The sequence below is a fragment of the Thalia democratica genome, chromosome 2 (genome assembly GCF_965202585.1).
Source record: "Thalia democratica chromosome 2, ktThaDemo2.hap1.1, whole genome shotgun sequence".
NCBI classification, from domain to species: Eukaryota; Metazoa; Chordata; class Thaliacea; order Salpida; family Salpidae; genus Thalia; species Thalia democratica.
The window spans coordinates 24,573,288-24,589,753 of NC_139166.1; the positions used below are offsets into that span (position 1 = coordinate 24,573,288).

Here is a 16,466-nt window from a genome sequence, read left to right on the forward strand (position 1 = left end):
TCTAAAAAAAAATTGATTTTGCAAAGAACTGTTGTTTTAACCTGTATAAAAATAAAATTGATAACTTAACATAGTTGAAGTCTTTGGTTATGTATTTTTGAATCAATTGTAATAAAGAATTTGATTTAGAAAAGTCGGGAAATTTTTTCAGCTTGATCTGTGGCAACCCTGCCCATTAAGCTCAAACTAAAAAAACTTTTGTTGTTTCTATGTAAACATCTTAAAATAATTATTTTACTGAATTTATATTTAATTAATTAATTATTTATTATTATTTTGTTATTATAGTTATGTTTTATTTTATACCAAATTTGTTAAGTGTGCCAAATAAAATTAAACCAATTTAAGTAAATTAAGCTTATTTAATCATGTAATTTAAAAATTTGTTGTATATATTTTAAAATAATGAAATTAACTTATTTTTGTTGTTAACATTTAATCTTTTGATATAAGTAGTTAAACCATGCATACAAACAGTCTATTGCTTTTATAATAATGAATCTGAAATTTAACTTGTTAGAGTACAATTAAAGTATTAGTTTTTATTACTTCTACTTTTGTATAAAGTGTAGTTTTAACATTTTTTGATAGTGCTAATTAAAAGTAATTATATATAATTAAGCAGTTGTAATTATAAGTAAATTAAAGCTTATCTGATTAATATACTTTATCTGTAAAGCTTAAAACATAGCTTTGATTCTGACAAACATTTAAAAATTTTTCTGAACAATTTTTATATTTTTACTTGCTAAACTCTGGTTAGTAGTACTTGATATAATTTTTTTTTTGCAGATTTTTATATTTATAGTTCATTTATTGTTTTATTTTATATTTTTCTGCAATCAAATCATACAAAAGTAAGTTTTTTTTTATAACCAACCCAATGTGAAAAAAAAACTAAAACTATTTTTTTAAGTAAATGAAGAAGTTCACACGCAGAACAGTACTTTATGCAGCCAGGGTCGGTGGTGTTGTTGGAGTTATTGGTTGTGGACTTATCCTGAGAAACAAATGGGTTAGTTATTTAGAAATATCCATGTAAAACTTAAAGATATTTCTCTGCCATGAACATAATTACATGTTTGAAGTGGAGATGTGGTATGTATATATTTTTTATTGAGCAAAGATTTTGTAAAACAATTGTTTTACAGAGCTATAAAATTCCAGCTCATCAGTCATAGGTAACAATAAATAACGCAGATCAAATTTTCCACATTTAAAAATAAAATCAGGTAAACCCTCTTACGTCATTAAATTAATCAGCTTAAAACAGGAACAAAAATGTTTATTTTAGCAGTTATAAAAATGTTGACAAATACTGTAAAAGTCTTTTCTTTTTTGGAAGCTAGGTTTTGATTTAGTTTTACAACACACTTTTTCCATATTACAAAGAGTACAACCATGATTTAAGTTTTTTTTTAGCAAAACTTTTCCTTTAAGTTTTAAAGTCATCGTTTCTCTGTTTTAAACCACAAACATATTTTGAAAGAAGTATTTAAGATTTCTTTTATGTTATAACGAACATTTGTATATGTTAAGGGCATAGGTGGGGGGGGGGGGGGGGGTAAACACCCTTTTTGGTTTTTGATCTTATTTTATATAGTTTTTACCAAGCTATAAAATTTTTTTTACAGATTTAAAAAATTCAAAACAATTTTTGAGATATAGCCGGTCAAAGTCAAAGCCAACAATAGGTTCCTTATGGGAGGCGCAAACTAAAACGGCAAATAACTAGAAATCACTAAAAATCTATCTCCTCCTACGTTTTTTGAGATAACTACCTCAAATTTTCAGGAAATGTTCCTTGCAATGTTTAAAAAATTCTGTTGGAAGGAATTATTTTGAATTTTTAAAATCTGTAAAATTTTAGCATGGACATAAATGAATTTAACTAAAACATAGCTGTAGTCTCAGTAATATGATTAAAAAAAAGTTGTCAAACTAAATAAAAGTTTTATTTATCTTTAAATAAAGGAAAAGTTAATCACAGTATTAGTCAACATTTTTTAAACTGTTATTTCTAATTATTATGAATAATGTAATGCTTTAAAACTGATTAATGTAATAATGCTCACAAAATTTTAGTTTAGTTTACGTTTTAATTTATATCTTGTTTAACTTCCTGATAAACATACTAGTGAAACACCTATCAAAATATTTATGTGTTTTATACAAAGTATATACTGGTAACTTCAATTTCTTATGAAAAGTGAGCCTCTCTTTTTTCAAAACTACTTAAAAAGAGTATGTATATATATACATATACATATATTAATACATATAATAACTTTTTTGTTATACTTTTGTTATACAATTGCTTCATTAGTCTGTAAATTTTTCCATCTCATCAGTCAGTTTATTAACAAAATGTAAATTAAAATGTACTAATTTAAATAAAAGTGTAAGCAATATCACTGCTTATCACTGAAAAACAGCGAAACATATGTAAATTGATGAAAGATAGCTGTTTTTTTTTTAAATAAATCTTTTACACATTTTTTTTTTAAATACTGAGTTGAGAGTGCTTATGATCAAAATTTTGCAAAAGCTATATATATATATATTTGTATGTTGTAATTATATTGTATATATTGTAATTACTAGTGTGAAAGATTTGATTTACCAAGTTAAATAACTAAATTCTATATATGTATATATATATATATATATAGAATTTATAAGAAAAGTAAACTAAGTTAGACTTTAAAAGTTAAAAAAAATAATGTCTATATTTGAATAATAAAAGTTATAATTGCTGATTTACAGATAAGCAGGAAGAACCAGCCTGGTCCAGTTCCGAGGCCTGAGTGGGCGAACAATGTGTTACCAAGCAGGGAAGAACAGCTGAAAAAGATGGCCAACACGGAGTTTGACCTGCTCGTCATCGGTGGAGGAGCTACTGGTTCCGGTGTTGCCCTTGATGCTATTTCCAGAGGTAAATAATGAGTGAAAAGTCCGTACATCTTTTATGTTATGGTAGTAACGAACAGTTTATAAAAATAGATTTAAGTTTATTTATCAAATTGTTATTCCTCCAGCCATATGTCATGAACTCAAATACCATAATTTTCTCTTAAGCTAATGCTTTTTAAAAAATCAACAAAATCTAAAAATTATTTTAAATAGCTTTTCAAATGTTTTTAAATTTATTTCATAATGTTACTTGACTCAATTTGAAATCAATGAATTACTAACATATAGATTTATTAAATTTTAAATAATTTGTACTTAACTTTTAAAAGTTTTTTTAGATAAAGTCTAAAAAAAGTATAGTATTTTACTAGTTTAAGCTTTTTAAAGTTATAGCCTATCAAATACAAAAACTCATTGAAATTAAAAGCAAATTCAACATTTTTTAGCTTTAATTTTTGAATTGCTCAAACTTTATTTCCTAAAATATAAACTAGTTATTATGAAATACCTTTCAAAATAAGCTGTGATAAAAATATTGGTTTAAACAATTAAGTTGATTAATATTTGTCAACTGTTAGTTGAAAAAAATTAAGTTATTTTTAAAACTTAAACTAAATAAATGTTCTTTTTTCAGGATTAAAAGTAGCTTTAGTTGAAAAATACGATTTTGCATCTGGTACTAGCAGCAGAAGTACTAAATTAATCCATGGCGGAGTAAGGTTAGATTTGTATTTTGTTTCTTTTTTTTTATATAATGTTGTTACAGTAAAAGTTAAGTACAACTAGTAAAATTAATAAAAAAATGGTTTGAGTTGTTTTTAAACTTTTAAACAACTGAATTTTTAAAGTTTTTTTTTGTGATAAATAAGTTTTAATCAAATTTTTGAACTTATTGAAGCAATAAATTTTAAAGAATTTCGCAAAAGTTAAAACAGGCGTTTTAAAAGTATGGCTTTTTGTTCACGCAACGCCCGAACAACAAGCATTGTTTGCTCAGGTACCTGCAAAGCGCGGTGATGAACCTCAACTACGAGCAGTACCAGCTGGTGGAGGAGGCGCTGCAGGAGCGAGCGAACTTGCTGCAAATAGCCCCCCACCTCTCCTTTCCCCTGCCCATCATGCTGCCCGTATACGAGTTAGTTTGTAATTGTTTGGCGATTATATCTGGTTGTTAGATGTAGTTTTTGTGTTGGTGGTTTAAAATCAGTTGTTCATTAAAAGTAGTTCAAACTGAACTTTTCTCTATCATTAAAATTGTAACAAAAAACTAAAAATATGGTCTCTTTATTCATTGCAAACGTACGCACCAAAAATTTTAAAAAATAAGACTCAATTAACTCAGTAAACTTAATGAAAATGTCTACCTGTTTATAACTACACTAATAGTTTTGTAACAAATTAAAAAACATAATTGCTACCAAACTAGATGGTGGCAAGTACCGTACTTCTGGGCCGGTATCAAAGCGTACGACTGGGTGTCGGGCACGAAAAGGTTGAAGTCCAGCTACCTCATGTTCAAGAAAGCGGCCCTCGAAAAGTTCCCCATGCTGAAAGAAGAGAAGTTGAAAGCTGCTATTGTTTACTATGACGGTTCGTTTACACTAAAAGTAAATTTGTAACTTTTTTTTAATGCTGAATAAGAATGAAGGAAGGTGTTGGAAAACCATTTTTATTTGTGTTTTGAGGAAAACATAAAAAACTTAAAAACTAGCTTATTAATAAATTGACTTATATTTTTTTGTAATAAACACTCTTAAAAGATTCTTTAGTACCACGCAGAAACCAATTTAAATATTCCTGAAGTAAACTCTAACGAACGAGACTATTTTTAAATTTACTAATGGTGCTTTTGCGTGTTTCAAAGTTTGACGCATACTAATTTAGTAAAGAATTAAACACATTACTTGCAACAGGATCTCACAACGATTCGCGCATGAACCTGAGCATAGCCATCACTGCGGCGAGGCAGGGAGCTTGCGTGGCCAACTACTGCGAAGTCGTCGACCTGCTCAAATCCGACAAGCCGCAGGTCAAGTGCGGCGATGACGAAGTCGTTCCCACCCTGCAAGGCGCCGTCGTTGTAGACTCGCAAACTGGTCTGTTTTCATTCTGTAAAAGAATAAATGAAATGTCTAATTATGATTTTGCATAAGAGGCTGCTAAGTTAAATTTAAACACTTTTACCTACTACCACACTAATAATTAGTTTGATTATTGATTTTTAATTGATTTGTTAAAACGATCGAAGGTTTTAAACCTTTTTCAATATAAAATGTTTGCCAAGTTTTTATTTGTGCAAACTCTCAATTTAAAACTCACTCGAACAGGCAAGAAGTTCAACATCCGGGCGAAATCGGTGGTGAACGCCACCGGTCCGTTCACAGACACCATAAGGGTGATGGACGACCAGAAAGTTGAGAAAATCTGCCAGCCGAGCGCCGGAGTGCACATAATGCTGCCCGGATACTACAGGTAGCACGTTATATAAGTAATCGAAGTCATTTTTTTTTAAATAATGAAAATGTTACACTGTGAAGGTGTTAGTTTATGTTTTTTGAAGTGGTTTATACAAGATTATTATACTGAAGATAAAAAACCAAATAGTGTCTACTTGACTTGATCAAAAAAGGAATTTATAGCTTTGAGGATGTTTGTTATAGGCGTGTATGAATATTTACAAACATTTTAGTCCCGACGCCATGGGGCTGCTGGACCCGTCGACGAGCGACGGTCGCGTGATTTTCTTCCTGCCTTGGCAAGGACTGACCATTGCGGGCACGACCGACACTCCCTGCGAGCTCAGCCACAACCCCGCCCCGTCCGAGAAGGACATCCAGTTCATATTGCAGGAAATCAGAAACTACTTGAGCGGAGAAGTGAAAGGTGATTTTTATGCATTTTATATTATTTTAAGCTAGTTGTCATTTATATGTAGTTTTGATAATACTGTAATAAGTATTTTTTTAAATTCAGATAGCATATTTATAACAAGCTATCTAAGTCAGTTATTATAATAATTGTATAATTTTAAATTTCTTACTAACATAGTACAATTTATTATTTTAATTTTCAAAACCTTACTCTTAATGAGAAGTATAAATCTAAGACTTAAAAAAAATACTACCAACAATGAACTAATAAAAACCGTTTACTTTTAGTACGCAGAGGTGATGTTCAATCTTCCTGGTCCGGCATTCGTCCTTTAGTTACCAACCCCAATTCCAAAGACACCAAGTCGTTGTCAAGAAGTCACGTGGTCGAAGTCAGCAAATCAAATCTCGTCACAATTGCCGGTTTGTTTTCAAACAATTTCAATTTTTTTAGTTTTCTTGCTATGTTGATACACTTTAAATGTCTTATAACTTTTAACAAAAGTTTTTAAACTTCGATGTATTTTTTTATTAAAATTATATAAGTATGCTATTTATTTAACATTAGCTGTTTTAATTATATAACTTTAAAGTTTATTTAATTTATATTTTCTTAGTTGTACAAGTAAATTATTTGAATCTCAATGTTACCTAAAATATAAACATGGTAGCTGTGTAACATGACTTGAGCTATTTTCATTATAAAAGTTTCGAATATACTGTACATTTTATTAAAAGCCACCAAACCCAAGAAGCAAACCTGTGTTTTCAGTACAAAATTAATAAGAACAAACACAAACATCGAAACGTAACAATTCAGGAGGCAAATGGACCACGTACAGGATGATGGCGAAGGACTGCGTGGATGCCGCGGTCAAAGTGGGCGAGATCGAGCAGCCGAAGGAAAGCGACACTCTGGGCATGAGGCTGGAAGGGGGCCACAAGTGGACGCCGAACCACTTCATCAAGCTCGCGCAGACATACGGTTCGTTTGTAAAAAAATCTTCAATTTGGTGTTTCTTGTAATTGTTTTAGCAGTTGTAGTTGTCGGTTAGGTATTTTCGAGTTTTTGATAACGCACCGGAGCTGTATTTCTGAGCTTTGAGTTGCACAGATTACCGGTTGTTAATTTTCTTTTATGTTTTAAATTATGTTATTGATAACAAAACATTCGCAAGAAAAGTTGTTTAGGCGGGATTGGGCCTTGTAAGTTTAAAAAGTTGAACTATGAAATAAAATAAAAATATTAAAAAGCAAAATTGTAGTGTAATTATCACTAACTATGTACTAGAAATAATGTTTAAAAGTACTTATAAAATAATAAATTTTATTTGACTTGCGTTAGTTGTTTTTAAGATAAAAAATAAATCTTAGTCCAGAGATTTATCCATACAAGGCCCTATCCGACCTGCGGACCCTACTATAAAAAAACAGTTATTTAAGTTTGTGAAAATTATATAACACTAACTTGTAGTAAAACAATAATTCAAGACATAATATTAGAAAAAGGAAGTGTGTATTTTGTAATGTTAATCACAAATATTCGAAATAATAAGAGTTAAAAGCCTGTTTTTATTAAAAAAAAGTTCAACTCAGTATGGCTTGAACATTTGTGGTACTGGTTGAAACTAAAGTTACATATTAAACAAAATATATTGATCAAATATTCTGCGTTCATGCTACAACTCTTTCAATCAAACACTCAAAGCTTCATTTAAACAGATTTTTTGTTACTGCCATGCGCACAATATCTCATGACTAACGATTTGTCACAAAATGAATCGATCAGCTGTAAATTAAGTAAAGCGCATGTAAAATCACTTGCTGAAATTTTTTATTGATCCTTACGTCATGCGCTGAGCTCGTACTTATAATTTAATTAACTCTTTGTCCGCGTTGGTACTTGCATAGTCCTTTAAATTAAGATGTCTTAGATCTGCACGTCGCTTTGTTTTATGTTCATTTGATTATAAATAGTCAAGCAGTAAAGTTTTATTGGTAAAATTAAAAAAAAAAATTTTAAATTAAATTTATGTATGTATAATTTTTTAAAAGTACTTGTAACGCGTTCGGACAAAAATCTAATAAATAAGAAAGTACTTGAGTGTTTCCTAGTTAGTAAAAGCAGTTTATTTAAAACTGAAATTAGAATTTAAAATTTATAAATTTGTTTTTGTAAATGAAATTAAGTTTCAGTACATCAATGCTGACTTGTGGTATTTATTTTTATTTTTTAGATATAAAAGCTTTAATGCTTTAGTTTATTTTAACTGAAACACCATGTATTAAAGTGGAAAGTATCTTATAAATTCACTAGAGAGTTTGTTGACCTTGCTAACAAATAATACTTGTAATTTTCTCAACACTCGCGCGTAGTTGTAGTATTACCTGAATTGCAGCTTGAAGTATTTTGTAACAATTTAATATTTTTTTAATAGCAAGTTTTACTTGACTTCTCCTTTGCAAGCCCTTTAAGGTTACAAATACAGCCGGAAATATGGAAATTACTAGTAATATTATTGTTTATACTTGGTACTAGTAAAAAAAATTACTTCCTATACCAACAAAAAATAATTAGTTATTTTGAACCATTTAGGTGTTTAGTTTAAACTCATTTAAAAATAAGTCAATATTATTAATGAAAGTTTTAAGATTTAATAATGAAAATTAGTTAAAAACTAGTATTTTTATTTTTGTATAAAAAGTACTTTACTAATAGCTATAGAAAAGCCATTACAAAATACTGATTATCATTAGTGTAAAATCAAGTTAAATAAAATTAATAAAAAAATCAAAACGAATTGTAAAATTCTCATGTAGGTTTAGACGCTGAGGTGGCCAAGCATTTGTCGGAAACGTACGGCGACAGGGCCGGAGACGTGGCAAGAATGGCTTCTGTGACCGGCCGCAGGCACCCCATCGTTGGTAAGCGGCTCGCAGAGGACTTCCCCTACATCGAAGCTGAAGTTGGTTTTGTAGAGATTGGTTGGGTTTTTCAAAACGATTGAAAAGTATTGTAAATGCAAAAGATTAAAGTGTTGTAGTAGATAGTCCATATGAATTTTGTAAAAGTTTTGTTTTATGTATGATGTAAACACTGTTTGATCAAATTAGTTTTAAGTAGTTCTAACATTTAATAATCAAATTACATACACATTATCTTAAATTAGTGATTTATTAAGTGTTATTTTTTTTTGCTAGATGTTTTTATTTATTTGGTAGAGTATACATATATAATAAAACTAACTTACTATAACTTAATAAGTACGGTTAGTGAACAGTTAAAATAAATTAAATAACTAAGCTGTGTTTTTTCTTAGTTTAATATAAAATAGTATTAATTAGTGAACAAATTATAGTTAATTAAAATATGTTATAGAAAACCTAATTCTATTAAGAAACTGTTTTGAATTTATAATCACAGGCTTTGTACAATATTTTTAATTTAGTACATAGTATTTCCTTTTAAATATTTTTAATTCTTTAAACTTAATATTATACCTTGGAATCTCTGTATATAGTTTGTTTCAATCTTTTAAATTATGTTTCAAATACATTTTTTGAATGTAGTACTTAAAAACCTTGCACCAATTTTTAGTAGTCAAAAAATATGATGAATAAAAAGTTATCTTGGTTTACATAAAAGTATATACAGTATGTTTTTTGTACTTTGTTCTTGCATGAAGTATTGTGCTTTATATTTAATCTCAAGATGTTTAATAATAAAATGAACTTTACTTTAAGGAGTTTTAAATTTAAAACAATAACATTAAAAATACAACTTGTAGTTTTTTTTAGCTTAGTTATTTAATAAAAGATGTATAAAGCTAAACAAAATTACATAAAACTAACGTATTGCTATGAGTATTTAAAGTCATATGTATTAATAATATTACTTTAAATAATAGTGATAATGTTACTTAACGTTCTATTATGCATATTATCTTTACTAAAGCCAACATGTTTACAGACGCTTAGTTTAGAAAAGAAAACTCAGTAAAAACCTCGACTAATTTAATACTAGATTTAAGAGTAAACCTCTTAATCGCAACAGCTTACTACCCGTAAAGCTTATTTTATAAAATTATAATGATAAAACTTAAGCTTACATTTGAAAGTTGTTACTTTTACCCTGATAACTTCGTAAAAATCTGACAGCCCATGTTAGACTGACTCAATTATAAAAAAAAAACCCCGTTGTGAAACAGGTGAGGTACGCGTGCAAGGAGTACGCGTGCAGCGCCGCCGACGTGCTCGCCCTGCGCACCAGGCTGGCCTTCCTGTCGTACCAGGCTGCCGAGGAGGCGCTGCCCAGGGTGCTGCAGATCATGAAGGAGGAGCTGAAGTGGAGCGACGAGAGAGTGGAGCGGGAGCGGCAGAAGGCGATCAAGCTGATCGAAGTCGACATGGGAAAGAACGTGTGTTGTTTGAATTTGTTTTTCGAAGACTTTTGTTCTTTGTCACGGTGAATTTTGGCGTTAGAAGTATTTTTTAGTATTCGAACAAAGGTTAAAAAAAGTTATGCCAAAACTTCTAGTACAAAGTTTTATGTAGTTAGTGTTGACTTAATCGGAAATAAAAAGTGAAAATGAAGTTTTTAGCATCATAAACAGTTCTATTATGTAAAATTGTAACTAACGTCAACAACAAAACACTTTCGCAGTCGAAGCAGATTTCCAAGTCGTCCATAGTGCTGACGGCTGACGAAGTCGCCGATTACACTGAGAAGTTCAGGTGCGTCGACCACGACGGAAAGGGATTCATCACCAGGCTGGACATCACCAAGCTCATGGAGGTTTGTTGCTGTTTGTTTCAAAGTAATTTATGCGTGATCTAATTCGAGTAAGCAGGTTTTATCAACGCAACATAAAATTACCAAGTGTGAGCGTTTTTGAATGACTGATTGTATGATGTACTTGTGATTAATTAGTCTGTCAAACTGTGCAAACTTTTGACTAATTTTTTATCCCATTGACAAGATGTTTTTTTAATAATATACATTGCTGTTTTTTTTTGCCAGAAAGGCTGAATTAAGGAAAAAAACCATACTAAATTTTATTTTGTGTAGGAAATGAATGTGACAATAGAGGAAAAGACGATGCAGAAGCTCATCAACGAAATCGATTTGAACAACAACGGTAAAGTTGAGTTAGACGAATTTCTCATGGTGAGTTAGCGAAATTACAAGTTCAGACTTTTTCTCTATATTTATTTGCCATGCGATTCATTGTTAAAAGTTAGTCGGTTTTTTTGTGTTTTGTTTTAGTGGACAATTTCTTTTTTCACTATCACAAGCATGAAACTTTAGGAGTTTGTTTTTTTATGGCACAATTTTTTTTATAGTTGTTCATCATAATAATTTTTAATCATTGCAATTACATGAAACAGTTTTTATTTGAAAATTTAAAGCTAATTTAAAACTTAATTTTTTTCATTTAATCAACGCTCTTTGAAATTTACACAAGTTTTTTAAGTTCTGTAATTTATGATATGTTTAGAAATTGATAGTTTGCTTTTTGGTTTTGATTTTATTCAAAACTGGTAGCTATGTAGTTAAAATAGTCTAGCTGAAGTAAATTAAAGACTAGTTGTCTTTTTTTCATAAAAACTTAAATTAAAATAGACTGATGTAAATTTTATACTTAGTTAGCCTTAGTTAGGTTTAAAATAAATTTTATAGATAAGAAAAAGTTCTTGATACCAAATTTTTCTCTAATTTGAAATCTTACAAGTTAAAGATATTTCATATTTACAGAACTCTACTTATGAATAAAATTTTCTTCATAATTTAATAAATCTTAAAAAAAAATCAACCCGCTTTAAAGTTTTGACCTTTTTTGAAGTCTTTTTTGTCTAATTATTATAATTTTGGTCGTGTACTTAGTAACTGCAAAAATAATTCCTTTACAAAAAGATTAGGAGGCGCAAAATATAAGCTATATCAATAAACTTCGACTATCTAGCAAGCAATCAGACTTTTTAAAGCGCTTCAAAGACAGTGAGCTGTATAAAAACGTTTAGCACAAATTGTGTAACACGTGATCTTAATACATCTCCGAGTGAACTATTTCAAGTAGAGAAAAGCTAGACCATGAGAAAATAACAAAGATGCAGCTTTAAATACTTTACTAATTACAACCTATAACTAGTTTTGTTGTTAAAAGTTAATATTTATTTTATTGTTTAAACGCTTTTACTCACCAAATACATTTTGTACCGTTCGCGTTATCAGTGGATGTCCCACGCGGAGAGCAAAACGCCGGATTGCTAGCAAATAGCAACCCCCAACCACGAGGCTGACTAGAAAACACTGCTGCACACAGAAGGGTTATTATACGTGAACATCTTTGTTTCCTATCAACATTTTTTTTTAAATTTATTTTTCTGTGCTACCATGTACTACCGCACATGCTCCTTTAATTTCACAGAGACGTTTTTACACTTGTTTTCAAAGCATGACAAAATCAGTTGTTTACTACGTTTTGAGTTATCGTTGTTTTTGCGTGACTGTTGAGTTTGTTTTGGATAAAAATTGTTTTAATTGTTTTTAATACTTTTGTTTTACTGTTTTTATTAATTATGGTTGCACTTAATTAATCATTTTTTGTAGTTTTTCTCAGCACGTAGTTAAGATTTAGTAAACTGTAATACAAAAGTTAATTTTTATCCGTAATTTTTCAAATCGTACTATATACGTAAATTTTACAAATTTTTGCTATGCATGAGTGCAGTTTTAGATTAATTTGCATGCTTAAAATGTTTTATTTTGAAATTTGATATATAAACTGTATAAATTATGCTTAGTTTTTGAGTTATGTTGTTTGTAAAAAGCATGTGGTTAGGTTATAGATAAAGCTTAATGAGAATTTTATGTTAAGTAGTGTGATCCCATTATGTTACAATTTAGCTCTAGAATATTGTTGTATTTTCCTGTATTTTTTGTTTTTTTTAAAGTTCAATTAAATTAATGTTGTTACAAAATTGCAAAAAAAAAATTAGCTCATGCAGGGTTGCCACTCGGTCAGGAAAAGTCAGGAAATCAGGAAAAGTCAGGAAAAATTTTAAAAAATGACAAAAGTCAGGAAAAGGCAGGAAAAAATGGGGGGTTTTGAAAAAAAGTCAGGAAATTTGATAAAGTATAAAAAAAAGTCAGATTTAGTCAGTTTAAATTTACAAAATTCCTTGTTTTCCAAAGCCTTCAAATGGTTAAAATTAATTTAAAGTCCTTTTAAGTCAGAAAAAAATTCCAAAATTTTCCTAGAAATTTACAATAATATTTAATTTTATTTCCAATGCTTTCATCTGGTATAAATTAGAAAATTATCCTTTATAAAACTTAAAAAGTTTTCTATTAACATATTAAACAAGTACCCTACTTGAACAAGCAGATTTTGTAAGGTTTTTAGTATTGATGATCTGTAGCAAGGACACTTCCATAGTAAAACTGTGATATATACACAAAAGTTTATCTAGCATATTTTTAGAATCAAGGTGTTTTTTGTGTAAGTAAATAATTGAGTTTTTTATAACTAAGCAGTTAGTTTAGTATTTTATGTAACAAGTTAATGTGTATACTGAAGCGGAATGCCGACCAGATGATGGAAACCATATCTTCATTAGATGAAAAGGTTGAAGTGCTAATAAAAAAACGGAGAAAATAAATTTTAGTACATACATTCAAAAAAACAGTATTTGATTAAGTTCTTCATTGTTTTAATGTTTGAACTGTAAAAGTTCGTTATTGTTTTAAGGTTTGAGTTGTTAAAGTTCCTTATTGACTTAAGGTTTTAATTGTAAAAGTTCCTTATATGTAATTTCGTTTATTTAGATACATTTATGCTAGGAAATGCTAAAAAATCGTTTCTTTTTTCAGACAAGCTGTGTTTGTAAGGTAATAATACAAGTATTTTGCTGATAGAGCTGTTTATTACAAACATCAATCATACACAGATGGTTTAAGTGATGTACTGGAAGTTTGATGAAATTGGTGATAGAACTCAGCAAAAAACTGTTGTTTTTAACCTGTATTAAAATTAGATAAACTTTATATAATTTCAAGTGATAGATTATGTATTTTAGAATACGTTTAATTTCAGAGTTTGATTTAGAAAAGTCAGGAAAATTTTGCTAAAAAGTCAGGAAAAAGTAAGGAAATTTTTCTCAGCTTGATCAGTGGCAACCATGCTCATGGTGTATGTTTAAATAGAAAGCTAATAATAATATTTATATTAGACGGAACATGTGTTTTTACATATTATTTATATATAAACTTATGGTAAATTAAAAAAATAATTTAAGGAGATTAAAAAAAGTTAATTAAAAGTTTTCAACATTAACCTTGTACTCTCAGTTAAGTCTTACAAGATGGATATTTTTAGCCAGTTTAAGCCTTTATACTTGAATAAATTTTCAATAAAAGTATCTATATGATAGTCGTAAGTTATAATGGTTATTTTTTGTTTATGTCAGTTACTATTCAATTATATTAAGATTACCTTGAAAAGTATTAAATAAGTTCTAAATACTATGTACTGAATATTTACTTGTTTTTGCTAAGCTTGTTTTTATTGTTTACTTTATTAGTCGATATTACTCATAATTTTAAAGTTAACAAGTAAAAGTAACTTGTTATTACAATTTTAGTTTTAATTTTGTGAAATACTAATAGCAATGGTATTTAATTTACTCTTTAATTTATTGACTATATAGTTTTGAAAGTATAAATTTTTCAAATTAGTATAAATATTTGCTATTTTCACAACCTAGAAATAAATCTAAACTTAATTAATTTTTGTAAAACAAAAGTTTTATGTTAAGTGTTACGAAGCATATTAAACTTATAATTTTTTTCTTCAAGCTATTGCTAAATTGTTAAATGAATTAATATTAGAAATAATAAAGATTTTAATAAAACCACAATAAAAGTTAATAAATATAGCATATATTAAAGCATGTAGGTGGTCATAATAATTGATGCTTTTAAACTTAATCAACAACTTATTTATAAAAGTTGATGGATATTGTTGAGTATCGTTTGATTTTATTAAATTGTTTCATTTTGAAATTATTTTTGGTACTCTAACTTGAAAAAGTTGTAAAAGATTCTCAAAAAAAAAATATATATACAAACTTGTCAACTTTGAAATTAGACTTGAAACTCGCAAGAAAGTATTTTTTGAAAAAGTTTTAATTTAAAAAGACAGAGAATTTTTGTATAAAAGCAAAGCAACCAAAAATAATATAATGTAAAATCAAATGTTGGCGAAACGCAAATAAAATCGAACGAGCCTCCAACAGAAACATCCGGGTAACAAGGTGGCAAACTAACACGTTTATGCTTATTAACAGCTGATGTCGGACCTGAAACACGGCAACATTCGCTCCAACGCGCTCACCACCATCCTCCGCCAGCAGAACGGGCATTTTCCCTGCGAAAAGAGCGGTGGCGGCGTGTAATACTCTTTACAGCTCTATACTGACCACTGGTGGATACATATTTGTATGTGTGTTATTTTGTTATTAAAAAAAAAACTAGAGTTTAGTTAAATTGTATGTATATTGCTTTGTGTTCTTACAATGAGCTTTCACGCAAACTAACTTTTCTTTATGTCTTTTTGGTAGTAACCGGTATTGTTGTTTTTGTACATTCCCAATGAAATACACATTTATTTTATATACTTAAAAGGTATAAGTTGAAAAGCTATTTTATGTTGTCTTCAAACTTCACGTGTCTTTTGTTCGACTCTTTTCTGCCCTCAACCGATTATTTATTTTTGATTTTTTGAGATTTTTTTTGCACACTCTTGTGTATACTGGATTTTATAAAAGTCTTTGCATTTTAATGTTTGTATACGTGTTTAAGTTGTTCAGCCTCTGTGTTTCTTTCTTCGTCCTAAGTTTCTTTATTAAAAATGAATACATTTTAATTAGTGTATTAAACTTATTTTTACCAAGTTTTTTAGTTAGATTAAAGTTAAGTACCCTCACCAACATTTAGCACTATTTTCAAGATACTTTAGATGAAACTAGCTTTGATCAGAAATAATTTGTAGGAGAGACACCTAAAAGTAAAAGAAGTTAAACATTTACTTATACTATTTTAGATATATGAAACGTTTTAAGTAATTTAGCTCACTATTAAGAACAGTTCAAATAATTTTAAAAGTGATGCATTAGCAAGATTAATTGTTTTTCTTAAATTTCTGAACATTTTATATAATTACTAGTCAATACATGTTCAAGCTACTAAATTATAAGTTTAATTTGAAATTTATTTTTATACATTTAAACTAACTTTGAAGCATTGTTTTAACACTCATAATAACTTTTATTTATATCTGGTCAATTATTTGTCAGCTAGGTAATAATTTAAACAAAATATAATAAATTGATTTATTTAAGTTAATAAATAACAGTATACATTATATTTCCAATCTGAGTCTATTCTATTGCAAATTATCTCCCATAGAAATCAATTTGTATCTTACAAAGTTTATTCCAAATGTCCAATGCTTAGAAAATATTAAAGTAACTTATTTTAGTAAAAATAGAAGCATTTTAAAGTTAAACTAAGGGTGTCCATGACTTACGTAGGTGAATCAGATGATTAAACACTATTGGATTCTATGTTCAAATCGGATATAAGTAACTTTGACTATCGTATTGTAAATGAACTACTCCATA

The 16,466-nt window shown here is 28.7% G+C and overlaps 1 protein-coding gene across 1 annotated transcript; it reads left to right on the plus strand.

The window, feature by feature from the left end:
• Window positions 1–790: 790 nt before the first annotated feature.
• LOC145829893 (glycerol-3-phosphate dehydrogenase, mitochondrial-like) lies at window positions 791–15,728 on the plus strand. The gene is made up of 16 exons (XM_082937767.1): window positions 791–857; window positions 917–1,015; window positions 2,767–2,935; window positions 3,548–3,632; window positions 3,911–4,048; window positions 4,340–4,503; window positions 4,827–5,009; window positions 5,241–5,385; window positions 5,603–5,796; window positions 6,072–6,206; window positions 6,604–6,768; window positions 8,604–8,749; window positions 9,992–10,201; window positions 10,447–10,578; window positions 10,852–10,950; window positions 15,132–15,728. Exons 2-16 carry the CDS (start codon window positions 920–922, stop codon window positions 15,237–15,239), a joined length of 2,169 nt encoding a protein of 722 aa, XP_082793893.1. The 5' UTR covers window positions 791–857; window positions 917–919; the 3' UTR covers window positions 15,240–15,728.
• The last annotated feature ends 738 nt before the right edge of the window (window positions 15,729–16,466 follow it).